The 14,191-nt window shown below is 49.0% G+C and overlaps 1 protein-coding gene across 1 annotated transcript; it reads left to right on the top strand.

Annotated features, from left to right (window-relative positions):
- The first annotated feature begins 458 nt into the window (after positions 1-458).
- Positions 459-14,014, top strand: S1PR3 (sphingosine-1-phosphate receptor 3). Its single transcript, XM_054502230.2, has 2 exons — positions 459-739; positions 10,077-14,014. Exon 2 carries the CDS (start codon positions 10,224-10,226, stop codon positions 11,358-11,360), a length of 1,137 nt encoding a protein of 378 aa, XP_054358205.1. The 5' UTR covers positions 459-739; positions 10,077-10,223; the 3' UTR covers positions 11,361-14,014.
- Positions 14,015-14,191: the final 177 nt, after the last annotated feature.

Here is a 14,191-nt window from a genome sequence, read left to right as displayed (position 1 = left end):
ACCTACAAGCCCAAGCCGGTGCTCGGCCAGTTACAAAAGGAAATGGTCAGGATCTGGACAACGATAATGATAGTATTAATCCTATTAAGAATCGGCCCAAACAAACCCTCGCTGTCAGGGCGGCAGGCGCCCGCCCAAGCCCAGACCTCGGACATGGTTCCGAGCCTGTTGCCGCTGGGTCTCTGGGCGCCCGGGTTCGGCACCTGGAGCTCGCCCGATGAGGACAGGGTCTGGAGGCCGGCCTGGGGACAGGGGCCGAAGGGCGAGCCAGACCCTAGGGGATTGGTGGGGTCCGGGAGGAGGGGTCCAGGCTAGGGGCGGGCGGGGCGCCCGGAGACCAGGCGGCTTGAGCGGGAGGTGGGGAGCTGGAGGAGTGCCGGGTTCGCGGGCGGGGGACGGGGAGAGGGGGGCGGGGAGAGGGGCGGGAGTCGGGGGCGGCGAGGGGAGGGGCGGAACGCAGGTCCCTCCCCGGCGGGCCGCTGGAAAAGTTTAGTCTCTGACTCGCTCGGGCAGAGGCCGAGGAAGCCGGTTCCGGGGACAGGGAACAGGGACTCAGGGACCCGAAGGCGGCGGCAGGACGCGACCGAGCAGGACCCCAGGCCCGGGAACGACGTCGCGAGCCCCGAGACTGCCAGGCCTCCCAGCCCAGCTGGCATTCGAGCGCAGGACCGGGCGCCCCGGCACCGCCGCGCGCCACCCGCTAGGATGCCGGTGGCCCCAGCGCCCTCAGCCGACGGAGGTGAGCGGCGGGCCCGGGCGGGGCGCGCGGACGCACAACCAGGGTGGGGGGCTGGGGGCCGAAGGACCCACCTTTCCAACAAAATCCCCACCGATCCCGGGCGCGAAGGGGACCTGGGCGCGCCACGGCGGCCGGAACGCTCCACATCAGCACCCCTCCCCCAGAGCCGCTGCAGGAACGCGGAGGAGGCCTTTTCCACCGCACCTGGAGCGTTTACAACGGGCTGGACCTGAATACCTGGATGAAAGTGGAGAGGCTGTTCGTGGAGAAGTTCCATCAGTCGTTTTCCTTGGACAATTAAAAAGTTAGGCTTCCGCAGTGCCAGGGCCTGGGGACGCTGGACGTGGGAGAGGGTTGTGGTCGTTAGCCTGGGAAAATCATTCTTTTAAACAATATTCGCCGGAAAATTAGTTTTTTCCTAACATTTCTCAAACAAGGCAATTAGGGCCGCCAGAATCGGTGCTGGAAGGCGAAGTCCTCACAGTGCAATAATGAGATTCCCACGGAAAATCAGTACGTTGTGTTCATAACTGAGATAACAGCTAGAGAAGGGGCTTTGGGCTTTTTGAGTCTCCCAATAGTCAGTCTCTCTCTCTCTCTCTCTCCCTCTGACTTTCTAGCTTTGGACACTCCCAATGGCATATTTCTTTGTGGTGTTTTTATATTTGGATATAAGAGAGGAACTTCTTGTTGGATTTTTTAAGGGAACACACTTCGTTTTGACCCTTCCAATAAGGAAAGGGGAGCTACAGGAACAGAGAGCTCTTTAGAAGGTTACTTTTAAATGGAGGCCCCCCCTATACATGGTACCCACTCCCACTTGGACCTCTGAGACCTCCAGAATTAGGCATCATTCTAAAATCTGGACATTAGAAGTCACAGACTTTGTATATAACCACATATTCATAATTTATCTTTTCAATGTTTATTATTCATAGACGAAAATCTTGCAGGCATGGTTAAGAAAAATATAATTCCTAGAAAGTACAAGGGAAGGATTATGTTCTGCAGATACATGACTAACAAGGATAGCTGGCCATGCCCAGGGCTGGTGTTGGTTGAGGAGGTGGTGATGGTGCGGGGCATGTGTGTGTGTGTGTGTGTGTGTGCTTGAGGAGTTGTGGAAGTGTTCATATCTGTAAAGTATTATTTCATGGATGCAGACCTTAATGCTAGGTTGAATAACTTTGTTGCCATTGAAGAAGAAGCACACATCAGGCTTTTTTCATTAGCAAACCAGTAAGCACTCATTTTGGGCCTCTGAAGTCACTCCCATCACCTAACACCAGAGATACAAACTGAAGCTAGCCCTTAAGAGCCTCCCCCTAAGATTTAGAGAGAATGATTTCTCAACTAGTTTTCATCTTTGAAAATGCCATTTTCCTCTTTATCATTGTGATTTTTATTCAAATGCATGAGTCTCTGATTTTCTACCATATGGAAAGGGTAGAGACTACAGTTTCCTATAGAAGAAACTTCACATAGTGGCCGAAGGATCTTATTTCTCAAAATTCAGGAATTGGGTTTCCTCTTTCTGGAAATTATGACACTAACTTGATTTCATGGTATCTCTTTCATCTTCCTCAATACCTGTGCTGTATGTATATTTTTATTATATACTGTAGGTATATTTTTGTTACCAAAAAAAGAGAATTTGAGCATGCCACAATCTTGAAAAATCTGAGGTTGCCCTGCTGTAGAATCCTTTAACTGCCAGGACTTTGTACTGTTTCCCAAGTGTTACCAGAGCCAGGCCGCCAGCCTTATGCAGTCTGTTTACCTTAGCTGGAACCAGGGTGCTGTGCTGTGGGTTCTATGAACCTTTCTGTTTCTTCATATTTGGCTTCGTAATTCCTTTCTTATCAGTTTTGGAGGCATTTCCTATTATTCCTCTGCCATATGTTTTCTGCCAAATTAATTGCCTTAAGATTTTCCTTAAGCTTTTGGAGATATATAATGTTTGAGAAAAAAGAAAAAGAATAGACTGAGTGGAATCATATCTAGTTTCAGTTAATAACACATTTCAGTTGATGTTACTGTTATAGCTACTGGGCATAAAGTCTCCTTCCCTTTTTTGAATCCTATTTTTGAGGAATTGAAGCTGTGTCTGTAAGAGACAATAGGCCAGAGTTAAATCAGTGACGAGATTGTCCAGTGCAGATTGGTGCCCAGTGAGTGGACCTTCACTGCTCACAGGCCAGACTGGGGTCAGCTCACACAGCGAGGTGAGGGTCCGCTCCTCAAGCAGTGGATGGTGCTCTTCGGCCTTGCAGATGCCACTCCATTTTCCCGGCTTCAAAATTTTCCAGATATTTCAGTGCCCCAGAATGACATGCTAACATTCTGCTGGCATGGGAGCATGAGGCAGTTTGTCTCTAAAACATGCCAGAGAATCTCTTGTCACCACCTAGGCAAAGAACCAGTGGCAAGGTGGCAGCCTCCCAAAGAGCTCATCCCTAATGTGACATCCTGGAATCAGATGGCACAGACACCGGCCCAGCCCCTTCCAAGCTCTGTGACTAAGAACAAGTGACACCCCCCCTCCCCCAGCCTCAGTCTCCTCCTGTGTACATTCAGAAGGCAGATGCTGCCATGGGACCATGTGTGCTATGTCCATGGTGCAAGGTGGCACGCATGCCGAGTCACCAGGTGAGGCTGCCGCTTTGGGAAGGGATAGGAAGGATCTCAGGTAGCCTTCGTGGGCAGGATGCCTCTTATTTGAATGTGCCTTTAGCCACCTCACAGTGCCTATTTCCACATCCCTGTGGATTCATCCCTGTGGAAATCTTGAGAGTCATTTATCCTATGCCGTCATGAAGCAGCAGCAGAATGAAGGTTTAAAAAGACTCATGGACAGGCAAAGCGCTCAAACACCTCCTGGCTCAGACGCACTTGCCTCCCCACACACAAGTCTGGAAGCTCAGGATGGTGTTCACGGAGGCAGATGCTTGGGGCCGGGGCCTGAGTTTCCTGGGGCACAGCCTCCATATCTGGGGTTCCCTGGACTATGCCCAGATAGCTCATAATGTCCCAGCCTTATTTGTGATGGAGAAGGACTTAGGGAAAAGCCACTGGGAAACAGTAAGTCTAACCAGGGAAGTGCACTGACTTGCATGCTTTGAAGAAGAGAAGGGAGAAAAGATACAAAGCCCTCACCTGGTTTGTCTGTAACAGTTGTTATTTCTCAGGGGAGCTGCATTAATGGGCCAAGCATGTGCAGCCGGGTGTGTGAAGCATGCATTTTGCAATGGACTATCTCCAAAAGCAGAGCGAGGTCACCCAAGAAATCTAGAGCAAGGGAAAATACTCATTAGCAAAGGAATTTTGCTGGAGCCTTGTAACGGCCGACTCATTATTTCCTTTCCAAGTTATTTTAAATGAAATTTAAAAAAACATCTTGCTTTCCAAGAAATTTTGCTTGTTGGCATATATTTGGTGTTTTAATTCAGTTTGGAGGATGAACTAGTTAATTTCCCTGGGAGTACATGCCTATTAAAAATATAGCATCCTGCATCTGACCAAGATGCTATCTTACTATCTTATTGTGCCTATCTTTTATGCGGAGAGAGAAAGGGGGGTGTTGGGAAGGAGACCAGACTGTGGAAATACTTTCTTTATTTTTTCTCTTTTTCTTCCTTTTATAGTTTGTTTATTTTTCAACTTGACATGGGTAGAGAAAGTGAATCGCTAGTATAGAAAGCACATCTGGAATCCATCTGGCCGCCTCTCTCTGGCTCACCCTCCTCCCAGCAATGTTTCTCCTTGGAAATTGGGGGAAGGTAGGCACCTCTGACCTTGGCAGGGTCTAACTTGGGGTCATCCACTGCATACTCATCTTCCAGAAGGTGTCTTATTCCTTCTTGACAAAAAAAATGTGTTGGTATTAAAATGCTTTGAGGTAGACTGGATGATCCCAGCTTAGTGAGGATGACATGAAAACCCTTAGCTAATGGGGTCTTTATTGAGTAGAACCCAGGTAAGTTCAGATGTGAGCAGTGTCTCTCAGTAAACATGGAAGGACTGAAGATGCAGACAATCAAATACTTAAGTCTGTTGAAGAGCTGGGTGGTGGACAGGGTCTGCCCAGGTGGTCAGGGAGATGTGTTAGTGTAGCACTTGGAAGAGAGTGGAACGACCAGGCAAGGATGTGCCGTGGAGGTGGGCAGAGGGAGCAGCCCAGTGTCACCATCTGTATTGGTTAGAAGACCACCGCTAATGAGGAGGAGCGTCTCTACCCTGCAGCTGTCTATACTCCTGTGTCTTCCGTAATGTGCCGAGCTCTCTGAATATATACAAAACTAGTCTGCAAAGAGCCATATGTCTCAGCATCTGGCTTTATTTCTAAGTGTTCAGGTGGAATTTAAGCCACGATCAAATTTACAACGTCACTGCCAGCTCTGGACACTTACTTTTGGAATAAAGCAAAGGGTGAACACTAATACTGCATCAGTCTTGCCCTCTGTTAGGGGCCACCCCTTCTCCCCACACCAGTTTTGCAAGATGGGCTGGCTGGGGTCTGGGAAACCCAGTGCCTCCGAGTCATGGTTAAAGCCCATCTCAGACACCAACACACCGCTCACAAATCAACGTCGGCCTTGCGGAAACATGGACATGTGTTCGCCAGAGAACATCCTCAATCAATCCCAGCAGTGCTACTTGATGATAATCAACACATGGGCCATGGAAGAAATTACCCCATGTCCATAAACAAGAATGAATAGAGGGTAGTGTATCTACCCACACCATGAGAGCAAGAATATTCATCATGCAGGTGCATCTATGTGCATGACTCGTACAAGCATCATGGGGAGAGGAAAGCAATGGACACAATTGTATCCTGCAGGGTTTCATTCATGTGAAGGTCAGAAGTAGGCTAAACTCACCTAGGGGAGAGTCCTATCCCAGGTAGTGGTCATGCTTGGGGACAGGTGGTGACTAGGAGGGGCACAAGGAAGGCTGCAGGGTCCGGCCCATCTTGTTGCTGGCCTGGGTGCTGGTCTCACTGATCTCTGTGTGGTGGGGCAGGTCAGCCTCCCAGGCCTGCTGGTGCCTGCAGTGCCCAGCACTCCTGCCGTGCCTGGCAGTGTTAGTACCAATCTGCCAGAGTGGCTGACTCCCTTCTTGCCCTGAGTAGGGCTTACTGACTCCAGGAGCCTCAGGCTGGGGTGGGCTTTGAGCTTTCTTCTAGCAAACTTGAGGTCTGTGGCTGGTACCCCTTAGGAGCGGAGGGGAACTCTTGTCCATGAGATGCTTTTAACCGTGCGCAATAATGTGTAGACACATCCAAAATCAATCTGGCCTTTAGCCCAGCACTTAACTCTTGGGATGAGGCCTGCTTTGTAAATGTTGATAATCTAGAGAAAATGAGCTTTTAGATTCCAAAGACAGCCAGATATCTTCCACTTATGCAAAATGCAGAGAATCATATTTAACAAAAGATGTTCTGGACAAATATGCTTCTTGAGGGATGAATATTTAATTATAAGGGAAATGATAAATCAAACATTAATGGGAAAATATGTTTGCCCTCAAGATTCATGATTTTGATGGGTCTCTGGCAAATCTTATACTATGTTTATTGGGGTTATTTTATTGCTAGTTATTAGTTTTTAATTGTTTGCTTGTTTTCTGCTCTGCTCAATTTTTGTATAAGCCGTGGGTCTATTCACCCTCTTCTCTCCATCCCTGGGAGCAAGTCCAGATCTGGCTGTTGGATGCATGGCAAAAGCAAAGGTATGGAGAAGGTTCAGAGGAGACAGGACATGTATAAAATGGTAGGGTCAGGTTGTCATGGGGGAAACTGAGGCACAGGAGGCAAGCTGAGTTAGTACAAGAACAGTCTGAATTATAACAACATGCCAGTGTTACTTAAAAGGATGAGGAACATGGAGCTGTACTTGAATCCCTACTTGAGCTGGGGAAAAGGGGCCTCAGGAATCACTGACATTGGAACCAAGGTTTGTCTGCAGCTTGTCGGTTTCTGGGACAGAAACCCAACATACTGGAGTGGGTATCCCAGCAATGTGTAGGATAAACCAGGACACTGTGGTGTCATGGACAGCTGGCTGTCTGCCAGGTGATGGCCCCTCTAGTTGCAATGTGAGCCGGGCAGGTCATTCATTTGGCAGCATGGTGAGGGCTCTGGCCCCAGTTGCTATGGGAGGGAGGATGCTGGCACAGGGCACTGCTCACAGACTGCCTTTGCTCCATGCCTTTTCCATGAGCATGAGTGGCTGTTCATGTGGGAAATGGCAGAGCCCTCGCGGCCCCCATCAGCACTGTGCAGTGGTACTGGAGGTGGCAGGAGACAGCCTGAGGGCCCGGGTTGTCCTCATACCCGGCTTCATGCCAGGTTGCATGCCGGGCACAGCACATGTGTCCCTGAGAGGCCCCTGATCAGGGGTGAAAAGTGCAAAGTGAACATCAGAAATAGTGATTCTCCAGTCCCTGTTCACAGATAAAGAAAGAAATAATAAGCAATACTAGGCCTGGTGTGGTAGTTCACACCTGTAATCCCAGCACTTTGGGAGGCCAAGGCAGGCAGATCACTTGAGGTCAGGAGTTCAAGACCAGCCTGGCCAACATGGTGAAACCCCATCTCTACTAAAAATACAAATATTAGCTGGGCATGGTGGCGGGCGCCTGTAGTCCCAGCTACTCAGGAGGCTGAGGCAGGAGAATCGCTTGAACCCAGGAAGCGGAGGGTGTGGTGAGCCGGGATCGTGCTGCTACACTCCAGCCTGGGTGACAGAATGAGACTCCATCCCAAAAACAAAACAAAACAAAAAATAAACAAACAAAAACAACTAAAAGGACAGTATCTTTTTAGCACCCATCAGTGTACAGGATGCTGGGGAGGGTACTGTGAACTTACCCATGATGAAAGTCCCTGTGTTAATGGATAAGCTCAATGCTCAGAAAATGCTGCTGACTCTGGTATTGCCCCATTTAAAGAGACAGTTTGCAGTACTTTTTCAGAAGTGGCATGCAGCCTCAGAGAAAAGTCACCAGGGGCTGGGATGATTCCAGAAAATGTTACAGAGCAAGTGGAATTTGACTTGAGGCTTGAAGGATGGGCAAGATTTAAATGAAAATCAGAAACGGTAGAGAGGGAAGGGCTTGGGGGAAGGCTGCCCACTGGACTGTCCTGTTTGCCTCCAGGAGAACCTACAGGCAAGACATGGTCTCTTCTCAGGTGAATGGGAAGCCAAGTAGGGCTGGTATTGGTGAGCCACAGCTTGAGGAGGCAGGTCCAGGGCCCTGCGCTGCCTGTCATGGCTCACGAGTGATGGGAGAGATCTGGGCAGGCAACCCCCTCTCATCCTGCATCATCAGCCTGGACTTGGAACTTGGCTGCTTTTTCTTTCTGCAGTTAGCAGAGGGCCTTGGCCAACGCATAAGCCTTTCTGCCAGCTCTTGGCATTCCAGCTGACCTCGACCCAAGGCCTCTGTGACTTCAGGAGGCGGCAGCTGGGAAGGGTCAGGGCAGTTCCAGGCAGAGCACAGACGTCAGCTCAGACATCCCACCCCACCCCGCCAACCCTCCGCCCCCGGGGTTTCCAGAACAACCAACACCACCAAGCTCCAGGACACTGGAAAAAAAATCTTTGCAAAGAAGCAAGGGGCCATCTCAGAAAATCCAGGACCCCCAAATTGATGTAGGGAGAGGAGGGCTTTGACAGCATTCAGCACTCCGGAGGGTCACAAGGATACAGAAACCATTTGGAGCCACCTCTGCTTCTCAGCCCCACCCAGGCAAGTCCTGAATCTTCAAGGGACTGATTTGTACCTGGGAATAAACTCATGCATGGATGAGATTCAGAGTCTATCACACCCTAAAATGCAGAGCCCATAGTATTGGTGAGTGGTTCATGTGTCTCTGAAGCAAATTTAGGGCCGTGGTTCAAACATTGTAAAAGTTAAAAAAAATTTACTGGATACACACAGTAGGCTCTTTTAAATTAGCCTCATTTGAACTTAATTAGATATTTAAATACTCAAATAATAAATGATGGCTGGGTGCGGTGTCTCATGCCTGTAATCCCAGCACTTTGGGAGGCTGAGGCAGGCTGATCACTTGAGGTCAGGAGTTCCAGCCCAGCCTGGCCAACATGGTGAAACCCTGTCTCTACTAAAAATACAAAAATTAGTCAGGCATGGTGGCGGGTGCCTGTAATCCCAGCTACTTGGGAGACTGAGGCAGCAGAATCACTTGAACCCAGGAGGCAGAGGTTGCAATGAGCCGAGATGGCGCCACTGCATTCCAGCCTAGGTGACAGAGCAACACTCCATCTCAAAAAAAAATTTTTAATAAAAATAAAAAATAAAATAAGTGAGTCCACTGAAAGCGGTTTCTACCTTGATAGTTGGGTGTGTGGCATCATCGACATCACAGAAGGCTGACTGATATCACCAGATGTGGTTGAGTGCAAGTGTTTGAGGTCTGGTGGGGGAAAAGTTTGGAATTCAGAACCCATCGAGGCCTTCACTCACCACTTTCCCTCTCTCGCAGTGCTCCCAAATGTGCCGCTTCTGTTGGCTCACATGCACCCATGCTCTATTTGATATTCAGGGCTCTGAATTTCAAGCCCGACTCAGTCAGTGTGATTGTCGCTGCTTTCCTGTCCTTCCTTTATCGTCTGTAGACTTGGGTCCTGTTTTTGCAGGTTGATGTTCTGTCTTCGCTGGGCTCTGGACTCGCTGCTCACGAGTGCGGTGTCTGCATGGGCACTGCCCAGACATGCACTGTTGGTCCCTTGATGGCCGCATGGTCAGGCCTCAGAGCTCTCTGCCAGGCCGACCTACAGCCCATTCAGACCTGATTTCTGGGCCTGGATCCAGGGGACGCCATCTGGGAAGTGCGGGAGCTTCCCACGATGTCACTGTGAAACTCACCAGGGAGGTCTTAGAAATTGAGCCGGCATCATTCAGATTCCATCCTGCTTTTTGGTCCTGAGAAAATCCTGCTTTTCCCTGAGTAACTGGGATAATGGGTCACCAGCTCCCATGCCCTAGATGAGGACTAGTTAGCATTTTCTAGTGCCTGGAGATTTCCAGATGGAAGCTGTATTTGGGTCTGTGTGTCTTTGTTACAGGATTCAATAATTCATGCACTGAATTTCCCTTCCTGGCAACTCCAGACACCAAATCGCTTCCCATGGTCTCCCCCAATCACTTAGGAATTTAGCCTGTGTCTAAAGACCCTCTCTGCAGCCTGACGTGGCGAGCTATCCCAGTACTTCCACGTTTTCCATGCCTTTCTCCAACAGCGTTGCCGTGGCCCCGTAGGCGGCGATCGTTTTATCAATGGTCGCTCCCTCTTTTTATCTGTTGGCAGGAGCCGTTTTTCAACGCCCTCGCTGGAGTCTGGCCTGCACGCCTTGCTGAATGAATCCAGAACCTCAGCCCCGCTTCCCTTTGAAATGAATGTTCCTGGGGCGCCCTCTCGTGGATTTTGGAGCTAATCGTCTGTGAATGCCAAGTCATGGCAACTGCCCTCCCGCCGCGTCTCCAGCCTGCGCGGGGGAACGAGACCCTGCGGGAGCATTACCAGTACGTGGGGAAGCTGGCGGGCAGGCTGAAGGAGGCCTCCGAGGGCAGCACGCTCACCACCGTGCTCTTCTTGGTCATCTGCAGCTTCATCGTCTTGGAGAACCTGATGGTTTTAATTGCCATCTGGAAAAACAATAAATTTCACAACCGCATGTACTTTTTCATTGGCAACCTGGCTCTCTGCGACCTGCTGGCCGGCATCGCTTACAAGGTCAACATTCTGATGTCTGGCAAGAAGACGTTCAGCCTGTCTCCCACGGTCTGGTTCCTCAGGGAGGGCAGTATGTTCGTGGCCCTCGGGGCGTCCACCTGCAGCTTACTGGCCATCGCCATCGAGCGGCACTTGACGATGATCAAAATGAGGCCTTACGACGCCAACAAGAAGCACCGCGTCTTCCTCCTGATCGGGATGTGCTGGCTCATTGCCTTCACGCTGGGCGCCCTGCCCATTTTGGGCTGGAACTGCCTGCACAATCTCCCTGACTGCTCTACCATCCTGCCCCTCTACTCCAAGAAGTACATCGCCTTCTGCATCAGCATCTTCACGGCCATCCTGGTGACTATCGTGATCCTCTACGCACGTATCTACTTCCTGGTGAAGTCCAGCAGCCGTAAGGTGGCCAACCACAACAACTCGGAGCGGTCCATGGCACTGCTGCGGACCGTGGTGATTGTGGTGAGCGTGTTCATCGCCTGCTGGTCCCCACTCTTCATCCTCTTCCTCATTGATGTGGCCTGCAGGGTGCAGGCGTGCCCCGTCCTCTTCAAGGCTCAGTGGTTCATCGTGTTGGCTGTGCTCAACTCGGCCATGAACCCGGTCATCTACACGCTGGCCAGCAAGGAGATGCGGCGGGCCTTCTTCCGTCTGGTCTGCAACTGCCTGGTCAGGGGACGGGGGGCCCGCGCCTCACCCATCCAGCCTGCGCTCGACCCAAGCAGAAGTAAATCAAGCAGCAGCAACAATAGCAGCCACTCTCCGAAGGTCAAGGAAGACCTGCCCCACACAGCCCCCTCATCCTGCATCATGGACAAGAATGCAGCACTTCAGAATGGGATCTTCTGCAACTGATGGTCTCCATGCGCCCTGCTCTGCGGCTGTGTTCTTATTTATTGCATGCATCGCTTCCACAGGGGACCCTCGAGAGCTGTGACTCGGGAGAGCTACCTTACTTTGACCAACAGCCTGCCCAGTGTGCATGTCTCTTACAGAGGGGGCCCAAGGAATCACTACACCGTTTCAGTGTAAACAACGTGCCTTGTCCACTTTGGGCTCCAGAGTCTTTCAGATGTACTAAGCTGCTGACATCATCCACTGCCTTCTGCTGCATCCTAGACACCCTCCCTGTTGTTCACAGAGAGGGAAGGTCTTGGGCCACACAATGCTGTGTGATTCTCCATGTGCCTCTGAATGGTGTTTTGATGATTTTACACTACATTTCCTGTGCGTAGAATGGATGCTTGTATATTCATACATCTCTATGTTACACAGAATTTGTGTTGCAGGTGTTTTCCATGTGGTACCTACAAAGAATCTCCATACAACACACAGGTAACAGGTTATACAAGTGGGTTCAGACTGAACCCCCAGTACAAGGACATTAGGTGGACATGCCATCCCTGGTCTCCTTAGACTGACATGAATCTCATGTTAACCAAGTTTTTAAAGTTCAAATTCCCCAAAAAGGGCTTGTCCAAGGCTGGCCCCAGATGTGTGGGTCTGACCCACACCAGCCCTGTGTCCTTTCAGTCATTTGTCCCTGCATAATTTTAATCATATTCCAAAGCCAAATTATGTGATGGTTTTCAGGTTTCTGCAAATCACAGAAAAGCCAGCCAAGATGACCCAGGAGCTTGTGCCCCCAGATGGACCAAAGAAAGAGCCTATGAGGGAGAAGCAGAAGCAGATGGCTGGCCTGGCTCACCTTCCCATGCCAATGGGGCAGGGGTCTGCTTCAGGAAACGGAAGGTGTCCAGGAAATGAGCAGAGATTCACAAGACAGCACTTTGACTCTATGTTGAGTTTGTTTCTATATTAGAAAAGCACCAAGTCAGTAATCCCCCGTGGCATCACAGCTAAGTAGCTGTGGCCACCAGCAATTTCACAGCGTCCTGAAAGCTGGCACTGATCATGACTATCAGTGAAAGAAGTTTAATTTTCAGGTTAGAAAATGTGATCTGGCAGTTCATGCATTCTTCAGAGTAATGTAATAATACCTATGTGATGCTGTAATTTTACTTCTCAACATAAGTTGAACCCCTAGCAGTCTGTTTACCTTGTAAAGGGATTACTTAGAAGACATTTTTGTACATGCTCTTCCCCAAGGATTGTACATGTTATACAAATAGATGGAAAGAAAAGTGAACACGTTTGTAGAACTATCATAAGCACACAGTTGCTGTGTTGAGTTCTCTTTAAAAACAAGGACAAAACCAACCAGCGTTCAAAGGAACCTCCCATCAGAGTCCCCTAAAGTATTTTAGGTTCAGTGAGCATTTGCCTGAATAAAACCTAAAAGAGTAGTCTTAACACATTAATAACTTTTTCTAAGAGAAATTGATTCCTGTTTTGTCATCTGATGCAATTTGCTCTTACAAAGAGACATTTTCGTAGGTTCAGGGTAACTCACCTCCATGGGCTGACCAAAGACTTTTCTAATTTTTGTTACTGATGAGATGAAACCTATTTGTAAGGAGATCTTCCCCAGGAGCATTTCTGTTGCCTTCTTGACATCAATGAAAACTAGCATATTCTCTTATGAAATAGCATGAGAAAACCCAGGGCATTTCTAGGACAGTAAAACATTAAAGTACTGGATTAAGAAAACAACAGGCTGGGCGCAGTGGCTCACGCCTGTAATCCCAGCACTTTGGGAGACTAAGGCGGGTGGATCACCTGAGGTCAGGAGTTTGTGACCAGCCTGGCCAACATGGTGAAATCCTGTCTCTACTAAAAATACAAAAATTAGCTGGATGCGGTAGCGCGTGCCTGTAGTCCCAGCTACTCGGGAGGCTGAGGCTGGAGAATTGCTCAAACCCGGGAGGCGGAGATTGCAGTGAGCCGAGATCGCACCACTGCACTCCAGCCTGGGCGACAGAGCGACCCTCTGTCTCAAAAAATAATAATAATAATAAATAAAACAACAACAAAATGCATCAGAGAGCCAAAACATTCAGTATTGCATTTTCACATAGGTGATGAAATGACCTTGGAACTTTATCTGTGTTATAGTTATGAGTTGCTTTGGGAGCGTTGGAGCTCTCTGTAGCTATTGTTCATAACACTTTGCTCCATAACCCTGATGTCCCCAGTATCTAAGTATCTCAGCCTTCATCCATTAACTCTACTAGGGAGCCCACAGCCACCATTTCCACTAGGAGGTATCAATGTTTGTGGTATGACATAAGGCTCCCTTGAAATAACAAGACTTTTGAGCAATCTGAATTAAAAATACATCAAAAAAGTAATAGTGCTCATTTGCTAAATGCAAAAAATAATCACCTTTGATACCAATGTGCACCAATATGCCTAACTAGCTAGCCAGCTGGCGATAATTTAGCAGCGAATGTTTCAAAGCCCTAACCTTGAAGTTTGGAAACAGGTGGTCTTCTATGCTGCAGAGAAACTATGCATTAGGTCTCTTTTCAATTAGAAACCTTTACTATTTCCAATGTATGTTTGTTTAAAAAAAGAATAATAAAACCAAAAGCCTTCGTGGAAACCCACTCTTGGGAGTCCGTGTGATGGGATTGTTTTATTGTTTTCACTGGGCATCCTCCCCACTGCAGGGGTGTGCACTGTTGCAGGCTTGCTACCCACCTGTGTTTCTCAGCATTTCAGGAATTAAACCACATTCAGAACCCCAAAGAACCTTTCCCCTTTCTTCTTATCCCTATCATAGG

This window comes from Pongo pygmaeus, chromosome 13 (assembly GCF_028885625.2).
Source record: "Pongo pygmaeus isolate AG05252 chromosome 13, NHGRI_mPonPyg2-v2.0_pri, whole genome shotgun sequence".
NCBI classification, from domain to species: domain Eukaryota; kingdom Metazoa; phylum Chordata; class Mammalia; order Primates; family Hominidae; genus Pongo; species Pongo pygmaeus.
Note: the sequence above shows the minus strand (reverse complement) of the source record. Positions and strands in the feature narration are given on the sequence as shown.

Bases quoted from the DNA above. Each gene is read 5' to 3' on its own strand.
- S1PR3 (XM_054502230.2), top strand. From the start codon at position 10,224: ATGGCAACTGCCCTCCCGCCGCGTCTCCAGCCTGCGCGGGGGAACGAG.